At 37.7% G+C, this 14,520-nt stretch overlaps 4 protein-coding genes and 1 long non-coding RNA gene across 5 annotated transcripts; 2 read left to right on the top strand and 3 right to left on the bottom strand.

Annotated features, from left to right (window-relative positions):
- The first annotated feature begins 869 nt into the window (after nucleotides 1–869).
- LOC106354406 (HIPL1 protein) lies at nucleotides 870–4,028 on the top strand. The gene is made up of 6 exons (XM_013794330.3): nucleotides 870–1,176; nucleotides 1,257–1,414; nucleotides 1,551–2,324; nucleotides 2,623–3,018; nucleotides 3,088–3,329; nucleotides 3,419–4,028. Exons 1-6 carry the CDS (start codon nucleotides 1,083–1,085, stop codon nucleotides 3,825–3,827), a joined length of 2,073 nt encoding a protein of 690 aa, XP_013649784.2. The 5' UTR covers nucleotides 870–1,082; the 3' UTR covers nucleotides 3,828–4,028.
- An 86-nt stretch (nucleotides 4,029–4,114) lies between these two features.
- LOC106354407 (hydroxyproline O-galactosyltransferase GALT5) lies at nucleotides 4,115–7,426 on the bottom strand. The gene is made up of 7 exons (XM_013794331.3): nucleotides 6,441–7,426; nucleotides 5,696–5,928; nucleotides 5,325–5,615; nucleotides 5,119–5,247; nucleotides 4,867–5,040; nucleotides 4,676–4,783; nucleotides 4,115–4,579 (listed from the first exon to the last, which is right to left on the bottom strand). The coding sequence occupies exons 1-7, from the start codon at nucleotides 7,279–7,281 to the stop codon at nucleotides 4,367–4,369; spliced, it is 1,989 nt and encodes a 662-aa protein (XP_013649785.2). The 5' UTR covers nucleotides 7,282–7,426; the 3' UTR covers nucleotides 4,115–4,366.
- Nucleotides 7,427–7,558: 132 nt separating this feature from the next.
- LOC125576360 lies at nucleotides 7,559–8,148 on the top strand. The gene is made up of 2 exons (XR_007314739.1): nucleotides 7,559–7,886; nucleotides 8,002–8,148. It is a non-coding gene; the product is annotated as an uncharacterized LOC125576360 (long non-coding RNA).
- Nucleotides 8,149–8,442: 294 nt separating this feature from the next.
- On the bottom strand, nucleotides 8,443–11,182 carry LOC106355975 (probable myosin-binding protein 6). The gene is made up of 2 exons (XM_013795829.3): nucleotides 9,532–11,182; nucleotides 8,443–9,438 (listed from the first exon to the last, which is right to left on the bottom strand). Exons 1-2 carry the CDS (start codon nucleotides 11,027–11,029, stop codon nucleotides 9,248–9,250), a joined length of 1,689 nt encoding a protein of 562 aa, XP_013651283.2. The 5' UTR covers nucleotides 11,030–11,182; the 3' UTR covers nucleotides 8,443–9,247.
- Nucleotides 11,183–12,138: 956 nt separating this feature from the next.
- On the bottom strand, nucleotides 12,139–13,542 carry LOC106404462 (transcription factor MYB1R1-like). Its single transcript, XM_048736260.1, has 3 exons — nucleotides 13,190–13,542; nucleotides 12,864–13,072; nucleotides 12,139–12,717 (listed from the first exon to the last, which is right to left on the bottom strand). The coding sequence occupies exons 1-3, from the start codon at nucleotides 13,434–13,436 to the stop codon at nucleotides 12,442–12,444; spliced, it is 732 nt and encodes a 243-aa protein (XP_048592217.1). The 5' UTR covers nucleotides 13,437–13,542; the 3' UTR covers nucleotides 12,139–12,441.
- Between the last annotated feature and the right edge of the window lie 978 nt (nucleotides 13,543–14,520).

Raw genomic sequence — 14,520 nt, forward strand, 5'->3', positions numbered from 1 at the left:
GCTTCTATGGAGGGGAACACATGTTTGGCTCACTGCTTCAGGCTGTCCTTTGTTATAATAGCGTTTGTGGCGTTCTTTGGCTTTGCTGTTGCTATTGTACCACAGTCAATTCTTTATATAATACCCTCTAAAATGTGATATTTTGATTCTAGGACCGGCCTTGTTTGTGAAAAGGTTGCATAGAGTTCTCGGAAATATGATACTTAGGAAAGTGAAACCCGAGCTTATGTAATTACTTTACCTGTAAGTTATTCTGGTAACTTATGTTTGTATCAATTATCTTTGGTTAGATTAGAGGTGGGAAGAAAGAAAGCTGAGATCTTTGTCTCCTCCCCAAAAATATTGAATTTTTTATTCATATAGTTGTTAATTATGCATTCAAATATAACTGCAGGCCGTAAGTCTCATTCATTCATTGTACTTCAGACTAATCACAAACCAATCACCATTCACCAATACCTATTCATTGCATTCCCAATTATAGTTGACAGTTTCCACATGTTTTAGAGTTATTTTATTAGTAGTATAAAACTATGTTTTTTTTATTTAAAAGTTTTGGCTTGTTGCAGCCGCAAATGGAAGAAAGAACTTGAATAAGACATTAACTCATGTTCTTTGTCATCTTTTGCTTTATTAACTCCAAACCTACATTTTAAAAATGGTAATAAGTTCAAAAACCCAGGCACAAGATGTCAACTACTTTGACTTTCTCATATCAAGACGATAAGCTCGTGATAGAGAGAAGAGTTGGAAAAGAATCAAAAGCTAGCTAAGCAAAAGAAAAAGACAGAAACTTATGTCTATGTGACACGAGAAAGTTGAAAAATTCAAAGCAACATGATGATATATATATTATTAAATATCAGAAGAGTGATTTCTGGGGATATGGTTGTTGGTAGTCATGGGAAGACAGTAAACGCCATCGCAACTGCATTTATTCTGTCCGCAGAGTCAAACAAACTAAGCTGTATTATTTGCCTATCTCTTGGTCCTGTCCTGAGAATCAGATGTATAAAATACAGACTTCTTTTCTTTTCCACTGTCATTATCCATACCTCAAGATCTGTCTCTTGTGAGACAAGATGATGATACTTCATCGATCTCTTGTGATCTTCTTCTTGTTCATCTTATGCTCGACTCTTTCTTCATTGGCTCTTCCTCTTTGTTCTGATTCAAGTGAGTTTCTTCTTTTTGTATCCTCTCATGGTTTTGACTTTTAGCTTTCTTTGTTTATGTTTTTTTTTTTTCGTTTTTAGGAGCTCCCTTAGAGGGGAATTCAACATCGAGCTTTTGTCCTTACAAAGGCAAAACATGCTGCGATACAAAGGAAGATTCAAATCTGAACAAGCAGTTTCAGTCTATGAACATTTCAGACAAGGCTTGTGCTTCTGTTGTAAAGTCAATCCTTTGTTCTGTAAGTTCAATCTCTCCTTTTTTTTTCTCTCTAAAAGATTCTGAAATGTTTGTGCTGTTCTATTTATGGAAAGAATCTATAAAAGATGAATTGTGTTTTAAGTTTTCCCTTTTTATTTCTCACTGTGATGTTACAGAGATGTGATCCTTTTTCATCAGAATTATTCAGAGACCATTCAGATCAGCTATCTGTTCCAATCCTCTGCAGCAATACCAGTTCAGCTAATTCAACAAAAGACTTCTGCTCTGAAACATGGGAGACATGTCAAAACATCTCCATATCAGGCTCTCTTTTTGCTCCCTCGTTACAAGGCCAAGCTGGAGCGCCAATGAACACCAACGCCTCCAAACTTTTTGATCTATGGCAGTCCAAAACCGATTTCTGCAGCGCATTTGCTAGCTCCAATGAAACCATTTGCTTCAGCGGAGAGCCAGTTACTCTTAATGACACTACTCCTGAAAAGCCTCCTCCTGGTCTATGCCTTGAGAAAATCGGAAACGGATCTTACCTCAACATGGTTCCTCACCCTGATGGCTCAAACCGCGCCTTCTTCTCTACACAACCTGGAGTAGTGTTCTTGGCTGGTTTACCGGATCAGGACTCGGGTGGGGTCTTGGATGTGGATCCATCTAGTCCCTTTGTTGATTTGACTGATGAAGTTCATTTTGATACTTCTTTTGGAATGATGGGTATGGCTTTTCATCCCAAGTTTGCTCAGAACGGGCGGTTTTTCGCTTCTTTCAACTGTGATAAGTCCAAGTGGCCAGGCTGTACTGGAAGATGCTCTTGTAACTCTGATGTGAACTGTGATCCTTCCAAGATAACTCCTGATAGTGGATCTCAACCATGCCAGTTCCAAACTGTAATAGCTGAGTACTCAGCCAATGGTACCTCATCAGACCCTTCTAAGGTATTTTATTAATTCTTTCATTTCATTTTAATTGTCGTTTTAGATTTGGACACACAAATTAAAAAAAAAATTTAAATAAAAACATCATTACTAATATACATAACCACATTTCAACCAATAGAAAAATATATTAGAATATAAAGTTAATAAACTTTCCATTGAATTATAAAACAACACTTATATTGAAACGAAAATGTTACTCTACAACGACAATTTAACTGAAATGAAGGGAGTATTCTTGATTGGCTTCTCAGCATCTAAAGATCTTTGTTGTTAAGAGCCTCTTTTTGTTGTTTAGGCCAAGAACGCTAAGCCAACAGAAGTCAGGAGGATATTCACAATGGGACTTCCTTTCACATCACACCATGCTGGACAGATTCTCTTTGGTCCTTCTGATGGGTACTTATACTTTATGATGGGAGATGGAGGTGGAGGCGCCGACCCTTATAACTTCTCACAGAACAAGAAGTCTTTGCTAGGGAAGATCATGAGGCTTGATGTAGATAACATTCCTAGCGCTTCTGATATCTCCAAAAGGGGACTGTGGGGAAACTACTCTATCCCTAAAGACAACCCTTTCCGTGAAGACAAAGAGCTTGAACCTGAGATATGGGCTGTTGGATTGAGAAACCCTTGGAGATGCAGCTTTGATTCTTCTAGGCCTTCTTACTTCATGTGTGCTGATGTTGGACAGGTAAATGAATGGTTTGTTTCGTCTGTTTGTTCTGTTTACAATCTTCTTGATATGTTTTGTTGTTGATAGGACACATATGAAGAGGTGGATCTTATTACCAAAGGAGGAAACTACGGTTGGCGTGTGTATGAAGGCCCTGAGCTTTTCCAACCTGAGTCATCTCCTGGTGGAAACACATCTGCTAAATCAATAAACACTATATTCCCTGTGATGGGTTACAACCATTCTGAAGTTGACTCAAGTGGAAAATCAGCTTCAATCACTGGAGGATACTTTTACAGATCAGAGACAGATCCTTGCATAGATGGAATGTGAGGCCAACAACACTCACACTCTTCTTTTTTTCTCTGCTTCCTCATATCTTTGTAGCTACATTGCAACTATAATGTTTCTTTTGCAGGTACTTGTATGCTGATCTTTATGGAAATGGAGTGTGGGCAGGGATTGAAACGCCTGCTGATAGCGGGAACTTTGTGTCCCACAGAATAACCTTCAGCTGCGCCAGTGACTCACCAATGAAATGTGATGATTCTCCTGGAACTTCAGGGTTGTCTTTAGGATATATCTTCTCCTTTGGTGAGGACAACAACAAAGACATCTACTTACTCACAAGCAATGGTGTCTATAGAGTGGTTAGGCCAAGCCGCTGCAACTTGACTTGCTCCAAGGAGAACTCCACGGTAGCTAGAAGAAACCCTGGTCCCTCGGTTTCTCCTTCTTCTTCTTCGTCTTCTTGTTATATGCATATGAATGGTTTCCATGGAATCTTGGTGTCTTTGTCTTTGATTCTACTGGCTTTGTTAGTGTAAGTGTATGTGGAGAAGGTCTATCTTTTTTTCATATGTTTTAAAGAATATTTGTGAGTTCTGTTATTCAATTTGTATGATCAGGATGTTCTGAGAGACTGCACACATACATGTATCATAAATGAGACAGGTTGAAGAGATTTTTACAAATGTATGTTATTTGACATTGTGAATGTTGTTAATCTCAGTGTACAATTAACTCTTTTCCAACGTTGTATTAACCAAAAAAGAACATTTGTAGTCATGGAGAATCCTTATGAAGGACGTAAGGTGTTTCTTGTTCTATGAAGAGGTGAACAAAAATTTCCATTTATATGAAGAAATTGGTTTTATACATATGAAAATAAATTAACTGATTGAAGTGAATAAACAGTAAGACTAATTTTTTTCTCCCCTACTCTTCTCTGCATTTTCTGAAGGCTTGAAGTTTGCAGACCAATCAAAGTGAAGTCCAGAGTCTCTCTATGGTGAGCTTGCAAAATTGACATTCTACAGCACGCTTGAAGGCATATTATATCTCAGAGAACGTCCCTCAATAATCATCATCTCATGTTACAACACTCTGGCTTGTTCTGTCTTAAGAGCTTGTCCCATAAGCATATCATCTGTCTTGGAGACTGGTAATGAGCTGTGTAGTAGTTCTCAACACAACCGAACTGGCAAAATCTAAGACTGTGTCTGTAGTCCACTGGGTTTGATGTGTTTTTGAAATGCTCCACCCACATTCCTACACTCACGTCCTCCATCTTGAACAGCTGGTGTATGTTCACATAAACAAAAAAAAAATGAATATATAACTGAGAATAAACAAGTTGTGTCACAATTAGTTTATGATTCTCTCTTCTCCTTACCCGTAGTTTGTGTCTCTCAAACTCTTCCACGATGAAGCGTGCAATGTCAGAAGACAGAACATATCCAGGTCCATTTGCATAGGGTGGATAGTCTTCCTCTGGCCATTCCTGATATACAACAACCACTCAAACACCATTTCACTATATCAAACAACACAGAGATGGAGTGTGATGCACAAGAATGTATATACCTCGTATGTGACAGCCCATTTACCACCACGGAGAGGTTTGTGGTAATAATTCATGTTACCAATGTACAAGCTTCTACCTTCGGGTACTTTCTTCACTTCATTGATCACTGCGCCAAGTTTCACAAATGTATCATCGTCACACTTCATTATATACTTTGCAGAGTATGCAAGAGCCTGCACCAATCAAAATTCCATTGTTTTCACACTTCATTAAGAACAATTATGTGGAAGCATGTCCTATATATAACTCACTCCGTGTTCACATATGGCAACAGTTTTGAGGACGACAAGATCATAGCTATCCATGTAAGGAACAAGTACAATGTCCCCAAAGTACTCTGCTTCTTTCTTCAGTTCCACATTCACCTCTTTCCTCCCATGCTGTTAAAACGCACACGAGTGCCCCTCAGTTATCTATCCTTCAAAGAGTTATACTTTGATGAAACAATGTAACTTACGAGTGCAACAAAGAAACGAGCAACAACTTTTGAAGATGTGATGAGAACATGCTGCATCCACGACTTCCTCACAGCCATCCGTTCTCCGAAATGATTCCCCGCCGAAAGAATACCGATAAAAAGCTCCACAGGCCCATCGGGTACTAAAGGAGCCTGCCATCTTTTCGACAACTCGAGATGCCTCTGGGGAGCAAAACTGGGGTGTGATGTTGGCAGAGAGGCAACAACCACAGAGTGGACATCAATGTCTCCGTTCACAGTCAATCCTGTTGCATCCTCCAGCGTGAAACCCTACAAAGAATCACACAAAAGTCAGTCATTGCTATTTTATCTGCAAGATAATCATGTGTAGGATATGTATATATACTCACGGTGCGATAAGGGAAAGATGTAACGTGTTGTCCATCAACATTGATATGGTAACCTTCTAAACCAGCGCTGAGAGTGAGAACAAAGAGCTTCTCTTCCACAAAAGGAAACGGCCATTCAACTTTAACCCTTTTCCTCCTTCCTATGAGTCTATTCAACCACCATCTCGCTCTTGAACCTTCTGAATAGTTATCATCATCACGGATCCACTTCTCACACTTCACATGACTATCAACTGCAAACAACACTAAAGTATTACTCCCTTTGTTTCTCAAAAAGTGTCACCTTTAGAGAATTCAACACATTTTATACTTACATTTAGCTAAATTTTATTTGTAAAATGCATTGATCTAATAAATAATTTTAGTTATCGTAAATATTATGTTTCATATTAAGTGTCACTTTAATATTTTTTTATTATTACATAAAAAATATGGTTCTACAATTTCAATACAATTTATTTTTATTTTTACCTCAATATTAATTGTAAAATGCATTGATCTTACAAATAAATGTTGTTTGGTTAAATAGATGACATGAAAACATAAATGCGTTTCAATCGGTTTCTTAATTTGTGTGAAAATGTCTAAACACACTTTTTATGAAATGGATAGAATATTGTTAAAAAAAATGTAGTTAGAAAACATAAATGCATTTTAATCATTTTCTGGAGTAAAAAATATCTATGTGACACTCTTTGTGAAAGGGAGGAAAGTACCAAATCAGAAAAGAATAAACCTCACTCACCAGTCTCTTCCTCAGCTCTTGACCTCCACCCTTCACACCGTTGCGAAGACCCCCACTGCATCCTATAACAAGTGTTCTGCTCAATCACCGGCCTTCTACTCCAATCCCCCTTAAGCCTCGGGTTAAAATGCAAGATCCGAGGAGGATCCTCTCCATCAACAGTCTTCAACCCCTGAAGCTCAATCACAAACTGAGAAACCAACATAGACCCGTCTCCATCTCCTCCTTTAGGATAACTCTTCCTCGGCCTCCCAACCAAAGTGATATGCGAGCCCAACGTCAAACCACACGGCAGCTCCATCAGCTTATTCTCCCGGTTCATGAACTCAGACCCGGTTAACGAAACAGAGTTTGGACAAGAATCTGTCTTATTCTCGGGCTTCTCCACTGACTTCTCAAGCCTCCCTGACTCGAGCTCCTTCCAGAGCTTCCTCCCTAGCTGCCACGCCTCCTTGGCTGACTTGTGAAGCTCCACTGACCCGTCTTTGCTACTCGGGTCGAACGTTTCCGAGTCGAATCTAAGGCTCGAGAGAAGACCTCTGTGGTGTTCACGGTTAAGGGCCGGTTTAGAATCCGGTTTAGGAGGTGGATTAGAGATGATCTCGATTTGGGGCGGGTCTTGCTCTTCTGTTTCGAGCTTCTCGGGTCTGGAGAGAGAATCGATGGAGACGGAGTTGCTGGAGGACCAGGATTTGAACACGAGGGGTATCTCGACAGTGACCATTAGGAGATAGAGGAGCCCTATTGCTATTATTACACGGAAAGATCTCTGCTTCCATAGTGATGAGAAGAGATCGAGCTTGTCGATTTTTTCGGGTTTTGACGATTTGGGTTTCTTCATTTTTAAATGAATTGGATAAAAAACCTAACTTTGCATCCGAAAGTGATAGAAAGTTGGAAACTTTGTTCACTGGACGATGATGATGATGACGACGACGACGAGAGATGGAGAAGGAGAAAAGAGATCTTGGTTCTTCAGATACGCACAATATTCTTTTTAAGGCGTAAGTTAGTATAAATCTTTTCTTTTTCTTTTTAATTAATTATTTTTCAAATCTCTTTTTTTCTTTTGTTTTTTAAGAGCACAATTATCGCCATCCTTAAGGCGTCTCTTAACGTATTTTGAATTAAAAAATAAATAAAAAATATATAATTATGGAAGAAACGTCTTTTAATTAGGGACAAAATGAGGCGTTTCTTGTTGACACGCGTAGGCACTTGAGAGATCAGAGGAGGTGTGTTCCTTCTTCGTCGTTTATCTCTTCTCTCTCTCGCGCGAAAGTTCTCTCCCGGTTGGAACCTCCAATCCGACGACAGCACGAAGAGACGAGATGAAGCTTCGGAGGAGACGAGAAGCTTCGGAGGAGAGCTGAGATGAAGCTGCGGAGGAGAGAGCTTCCGGTAGTGAAAGCGGGTTGGATTGTATCGATGGTGATCCTGTTAAAGGTAATCACTTTTGCACTCTGCATCATCCCAAATTCGTCTATTTGTTTGGATTCTGTCTGCAGGTTCTTTTCACATACGAAATTATCACTCATGTAATATCTGTATGTTGATGCAGATTTAATGTTGAAGCAAGTTGGCAATTAAAACGAGTGGCCTGTTGTTGTTCAATTAAAATTAAGTTGAAACCGTGTGGCCTGTTCTTGTTCTTGTTGTTCTGTTATTGTTGTTCTGTTATATAAGCAAACGTTGTTGTTCTGTTCTTGTTCTTGTTGTTCTTAATTTAGGGTTCTTTTATATGTTTTTTACTAAGAGACAACATAAAAGTTTCTACCAATAATCTGTATATTTAACATTGTCTCTTAACAATATCTCTTATTCAAAAAATAATAATAAAAAATGCTAAGATACCTAAAATTTGTCCCAGCAATAATGTTGCTCTAAGATTCTTCCAGTTTCCAATGAAAATTATTGTTGTGTTATATTATACGAATTTCAATAAGGGCTTATTTGCCAAATAACCAAAAAAAAATGAAAATTAGATTTTGGGAGAGAGAGTAGAAAGAGATAGGAAGAAAAAGTAGGAGAGAGGTGAAGATTTTGGTTAGTTAGTGTATTTAAGTTTTTTTCATGTATATAGGGTGCAATTTCCCTTTCAATAATTCGAATGTAAGTGTATGTGTGTCAAATGTGACATAAGCCCATAATATGTCTCACAAGGAATCTATTTATATGTAGTAGTGGACTCAGTATCATAAACAAGCTCTACAATATTTATTCTACAGGGTCAGACAAGCGCAATACACGTAATGGGACTGCATGATTGGAAAGAGGCTGTGAGCCTGTGAATGATGCAGTGTGTAAGGAGGATTAAAACACTCGAGAGAGAGAGAAGAAGGTTTTTTGGACTATTAGCCATTGCTTTGGAGTTATGATGACGATGTTGTTGTTGATGATAAGTCACCATGCTTATTGTTAGATTATATAGCCTTAGAAAACTGGGTTGTCTTGGATCAACCCTATGACTAGATTGGATAAGGTAAGACGTGTTTGAGGAAGACACATGAAAGATTGAATTGGGTACAAATTGGTGTAGTACTATTGGTTTTCATTTAGGCCAAGTAAGTTAGGTCTGAATGTAACTAAATTTTTGGTTTCATGGACAATAAAAGAAAACAAATTTGCGTTTCAACCAATCAGACCTCAACCCTAATGCAATCCAATTTACGTTCATGGAGAAACTCTAAAAATATTTAGTAACTAATAATAATAATAAAAGAAATGTTTTCAAGTTAATACAATGGGGTTTAGAAGCTTTCTTGTTATGCAAGAAACAACAAAATGATGTTATTATTACAACAAGTTCATGATTCTGAAGGCATAGCAACAAAACTACTACGAAGCATGTGCAAGTTCTGAGATATTTGCAATAGCATTGCTTCTCCTTCACTAACATCTGCAATATGTTTCAACAGTTCACCATCTGACTGAAGCGCACTTAGCCTCTCTGTGATCTCCGAAAGCTCTTTTACTATCCCTTCTTTGCTTACACTTCCTGCTCAATTTCATCACAACAACACAAACATAAAGAAAAGGTTTTCTCATCAGAATAAATAAAGAACACAAAGTAAAATTCTTAAACTCATACCTTTCTCTTCCTCTGCAGATGCACCATTCACTTCAGTAGACTGCTCTGAGCTTTTCATTTGTACCAAAAGTCCAGATTCTTCGGATTTACAAGACCTATTTTGATCAACGTTTTCTACATCCTCCTCTTGATTTGAAGAACAATCTTCAAAGTCAGAGTCTGGTTTGGTTTCTTGGCAGTCATCATCTGCTCTAGCATTACCGTGTTCCTCAAGAAACTCATCTCCTGCGCCTTCATCATCTGCCCTAGCGTTACCTTGTTCCTCAAGAAACTCATCTCCCGAGGCTTCATCATCAGTCAAACATCCGTACCTCTCTCTATAAGCCTCAAACTCAGCTTCAAGTTCCTTAAATTCCTCTTCCTTCTTCGCCAAGTCACTACTCATAGACTGCAAAGCCTCTTGGTCATACTCAGCTTGTTCATCCATCATTCTTTGGTACTGCAATGCCTCCATTTGAATAGCCGATTTTTCGGCTTGCAGCTTTGTGATCATAGCCATTGCGTTGTTTGCTGCAACAGCTGAAGCACTTCTCTCTTCATCTAACTCCATGTACAGATCTATCAGTGACTTCTTGTCCAAACGAACCTCTTTCTTGAGCTGATTAAGGATGGATTCACCGTTTGAATCAGGTATCTCAATCTTATCCAAAGAGGGGGGTTTCCTGAGAGATCTAACGGACCATCTTGGACTGTTTTGCGCTGAATCAGACAGAGGAACCCCAAAGAACTTGTTGCCTCCTCTTACAAAACTCGGTGTTCTCTCCTCCACATCAAAGTCCTTAAACTCAGACTCATTAATTTCAGACAGCTTGTTGTACGAAACCCTAGGAGAAGGAGCAGGAGCTAGGAAAGAATTGTTCTTCTTTAAGAACTTTTCAGATTTCGTCTTCAATAATTCTCCACAACACGAACAATGTTGTTTCAAGCTATCTGTCTTGTAATCTATCAGATGTGTTGTTGTTGTCTGAACAAGATCGTCCTGTTTCTTGAGCCCCAAGGGAAGATCTCTTTCATCTTCTATAAGAACCTCAAGATCTTTATGTAAGATCCCAATGAGAGACTTATACGTATCACAATCAGATTCTTTCTCGGTAGCGAAAGAGAGGAGACATCCTTCACACATGTGTTTGATCTCGGAGAGTTTCTTGTGGACGTGGCAATAAGCAAGGGAAGAGACTTTCTTCTTGTGAGAGTCGCAGATCGAGTCGTTGTAATAGAAATGAGGATCCCTAGGGACGAGAACGTGGTCTATTCTTGTGCAGAGGAGACAAGGAGCGTCGAGATCGAAGAATCTGGCGTATTGGTTTGATAGAAAGGCGAGAACCCCGTCGACGAAGAGGGCGGTGATGAGAATCCATTCGAGGACGGTGTAGATGAGGAATTTAGGGAAAGATCCGAGTTCTTGTTCAACGAAGTTTTTGAAAGAGCGTTTAAAGATCATTGTTGCTTGTAATAGAAGAAACAAGAACAAGAAGAAACAGAGCAATTGTGTAATCATGCATGTGAGATCAAATTGGTTAAATAAATCAACAAGAAACAGAGATGGTGATCTCTATCTGTCCCTCTTTTGTGACTTGTGTTTCTATTTATGGGTTGTGAGACTCTAAAACAGAGTATATTAGACTGGAACGATGGATTGAAATTGACAAGTTTAGAGATACAAGTGTCGAGACAAGAACTTTACAACCATACACGACCAAAACAGAGGATATGCCAACACATGAGACTATCTAATACTATTATTTATGAAAGATTTTTTTTGTCATATATTAAAATTTAATATTTTATTTATATTAAATATTGCAAACGCATGAATTTTTCAAGTTTATTTACGCAATAATTATTTCTATTACGATGAAAAACTTTGTTTGTATGTAAGAAATTTGATATTTAATTTATTATAAATGTTTTTTATATGTATGAACAATAACTTATTCGCACGCGGACAAAACATCTTAGATCATCTTGAACACATCTTAATTATTTTCATCTTTGTACTTTCTTCCAAAATAAAGAATTTCTACTATAGAATTGAATTTATTCTAACGTATGTCTTTATAATAAAATTTCTCTATTTATAAGGGAAAGTATAGAAAATATTATTTTTACCTCTATAGAAACAAACAAAAATATTTCTTTATATTTTACTAAAAATAGATGAATTCTATTATAGAGATTTCTAAGGGCATTTTACCCCCAAAAAAAACATCTAACACATGTATGCGATGCTGTTTGATTGGTTGGTTAATGAATGGGAATCATGTTCTCTGATTGGAAGATTATTGCTTACGAAACAGGTAATGTACCTAATCATCCCACACTAAAAAATATTTTTAAAAAGAATCTGGATTTTGATGGGACAACAATAAGCTCCACTATAATGGAGGTAACCAATAACATGAGACATTATTGGAATCATTAAAGATAATGACATTATTCCACGAACCCTACAACACCTTATCTCTATATGGACATCAGATATATTATAATATAACCCTGAAACCCCCCCCCCCCATGAAATATGAATCACCAAGTATTGATAGAGATGGCCACCACATGAGAAGCAAGTACGACTCTGTTTTTTTATATATATATTGCAAGAACATGAATGAAATATAACGTTAATATAGTTTTTATAAGTTTTGATATAGATCCACACGAATGACCAGGTAAGTAGTATTACAACAACTTCCAAGCATGGAAGGAAAAAAAAAAAGAAAACAAAACAAAAGATGATGATGAAACCCTAAAAACCAAACTTAGAAACTATCCTCCAAACTCCTCTGTCTATTATTCTTCTTTTGACACAGGTCTCTTCAGCCAAATACATAAGAAAATCTCAAGACCTATCTGTACAACAGAGAAACAAACAACGTGTGTGTTGCAGATTCAACCTTTTGGGGGGTTTTTCTAAGCAACTCCAATCGTGTTGAATGCTGAGTGCCTTGAGGAAGACGGGTCATTAAGATTAGATGAGGCTAGTGTGAGGCTGAGAGAGATTGGTTCAGGCCGTGCTTGAAAAGTAAATGGTACCAGATGGTTCCTTGATGCATTACCACCAGATGTTGGTACCGGAAACTCAGGAAAGATTTGCATAACCGGGTGTATCTTGATTTCAGGTACAAGAGAAGATGGTTGTGACATGTTCTCATGCATAAGCATCTGATCTTTTTCCATGGGCATGACCTGATGATCAAACAAATCAATGTCTATTTGTTATTCTTAATATTTATTAACCAATAGTCACCATTTATAGATTCTCTATCTTCAAGACTTCTTTAACTAAGTTTTTTCTTAAACCTAACAATTTATATTAAGGCCAAACAATTTACCGTGTCAGTTGTCATGTCGAAAAGACTAGATCTTCGCCGGCGACGGTTGAGATTACTTCGCCGGAGGAAGTATTTCTGAGCGTGACTAGCTACTTGAGTAGACGTCCTGGTCTTGACAAAGTTCTTAGATATTCCTTTCCAATCTCCTTTCCCTACTTTCTTCAGCCCAAGCAAGAACAGCTTGTGCTCTTCCTCTGTCCATGGAACTCCTGTTTCAGAAAAAAAAACAAGACAAAAGTCAACATTAAGACAAATCTCTAATCAATATAATTTTTTTTTTTCTTTGACAAAAGCATGTTTAGTTACATCTAAATCTAAGACAGTACCTCGTTTCCTCTCTCGGCTAGAAGAGATCGGAACAGCGTCGTCCGCGGAGGCGTAACCGGAGGAGGTTTTGTTCTTTTCATCCTCGGCGATGATGATCTTTGGGATCTCCTCCGTCTGCTCGTACTCAGACAAGTTGTTCAAACTCACACTCTTTCTCATCGGATCAAGAACCACCCTGACACCAAACAGCATGATCTCTCTACTGATGCAGCCTGAATCCGACGAACAACTACTACCATCCGCCATGTTATTACCCCGGAGCTGGTGGTGTTTTCCTTCTTACAACGTCAAGGAATCAAAAGTACAAAGCAAATAATGGTAATGGAGTGGTGGTGGTGTTGAGTAGATCTGTGCTTTGCCTTTTATAAGCCAAAAACCACGTGCTTCTTTCTTAAATTATTGCATGTTGTAGTTGCTGGTGATGGTATCATATGACACGTGTAGAATTACTATTCGTCTGTGTTATCTTTCTATCTTAACCTGCCTGTCTCTCTACCTATTTTTCGTTCGGATAGACTTTTTTAATTTCGTTGCTGACTAGATATCATAGGTTTATTAAAGTCTCCAGCTATTCTTTTAGCTCAGGATATCTTATTGTATGTATCAAAAAATGTTACAATATGCAACTTTTCATGTAATATATTACCCTTGTAAATTATTTATGATAAAAATGTAGGGTTGTAATTGTACTATACGAATCTGGTCAACTCAATGTCCCTTCCTAAGCGCATGCAACTTGATGTTAGAAAAATAGTCAGCTTCTGTAATGATTCTGTACTCTCACTCTTATAATATCAAGTTACAGCTACAACCTAGTACTTTATTTTTTTAAACAACTATATCTTGTCTATCCTTGAGTAGATCTCTAAAAAGACCTTGGAGACAGGTAAATCCTTGACCTTGGAGACAGGTAAATCCTTTCTGAATTTATAATAACTTATACAGAGTACAAGTATAACAAAAATTATTTCATCTAACTAAATTTTTTTGATAGTTTAGTTGATTGTAAGATTAATTTCTAAAATGGTGTTTGAAATGATCACAATATATATAATGTTTTTTATTTTTTGAGATTTATAGGGAAAAAAACTAAAAAGTATACACATAATTTTGGTGAATAGTTTTGGAAGACAGCAAAAACACACAAGGCACTAGCATCGGTTAGGAAGCAAAGACACCATTATTTTTATGCACACAAAGTGCAGACCTAAGAGTAGTGTGTAAAGCACTAAAGGAAGAGCTTTCCTTTCTCCTTTATTTTTCTTCTTTTTTTACCAATTTGGATGAGAAGCTTGCCTGTAACTTTCCTAAATCAGAAAATAAACATGAG

Source organism: Brassica napus, chromosome A7 (assembly GCF_020379485.1).
Source record: "Brassica napus cultivar Da-Ae chromosome A7, Da-Ae, whole genome shotgun sequence".
Taxonomy (NCBI): domain Eukaryota; kingdom Viridiplantae; phylum Streptophyta; class Magnoliopsida; order Brassicales; family Brassicaceae; genus Brassica; species Brassica napus.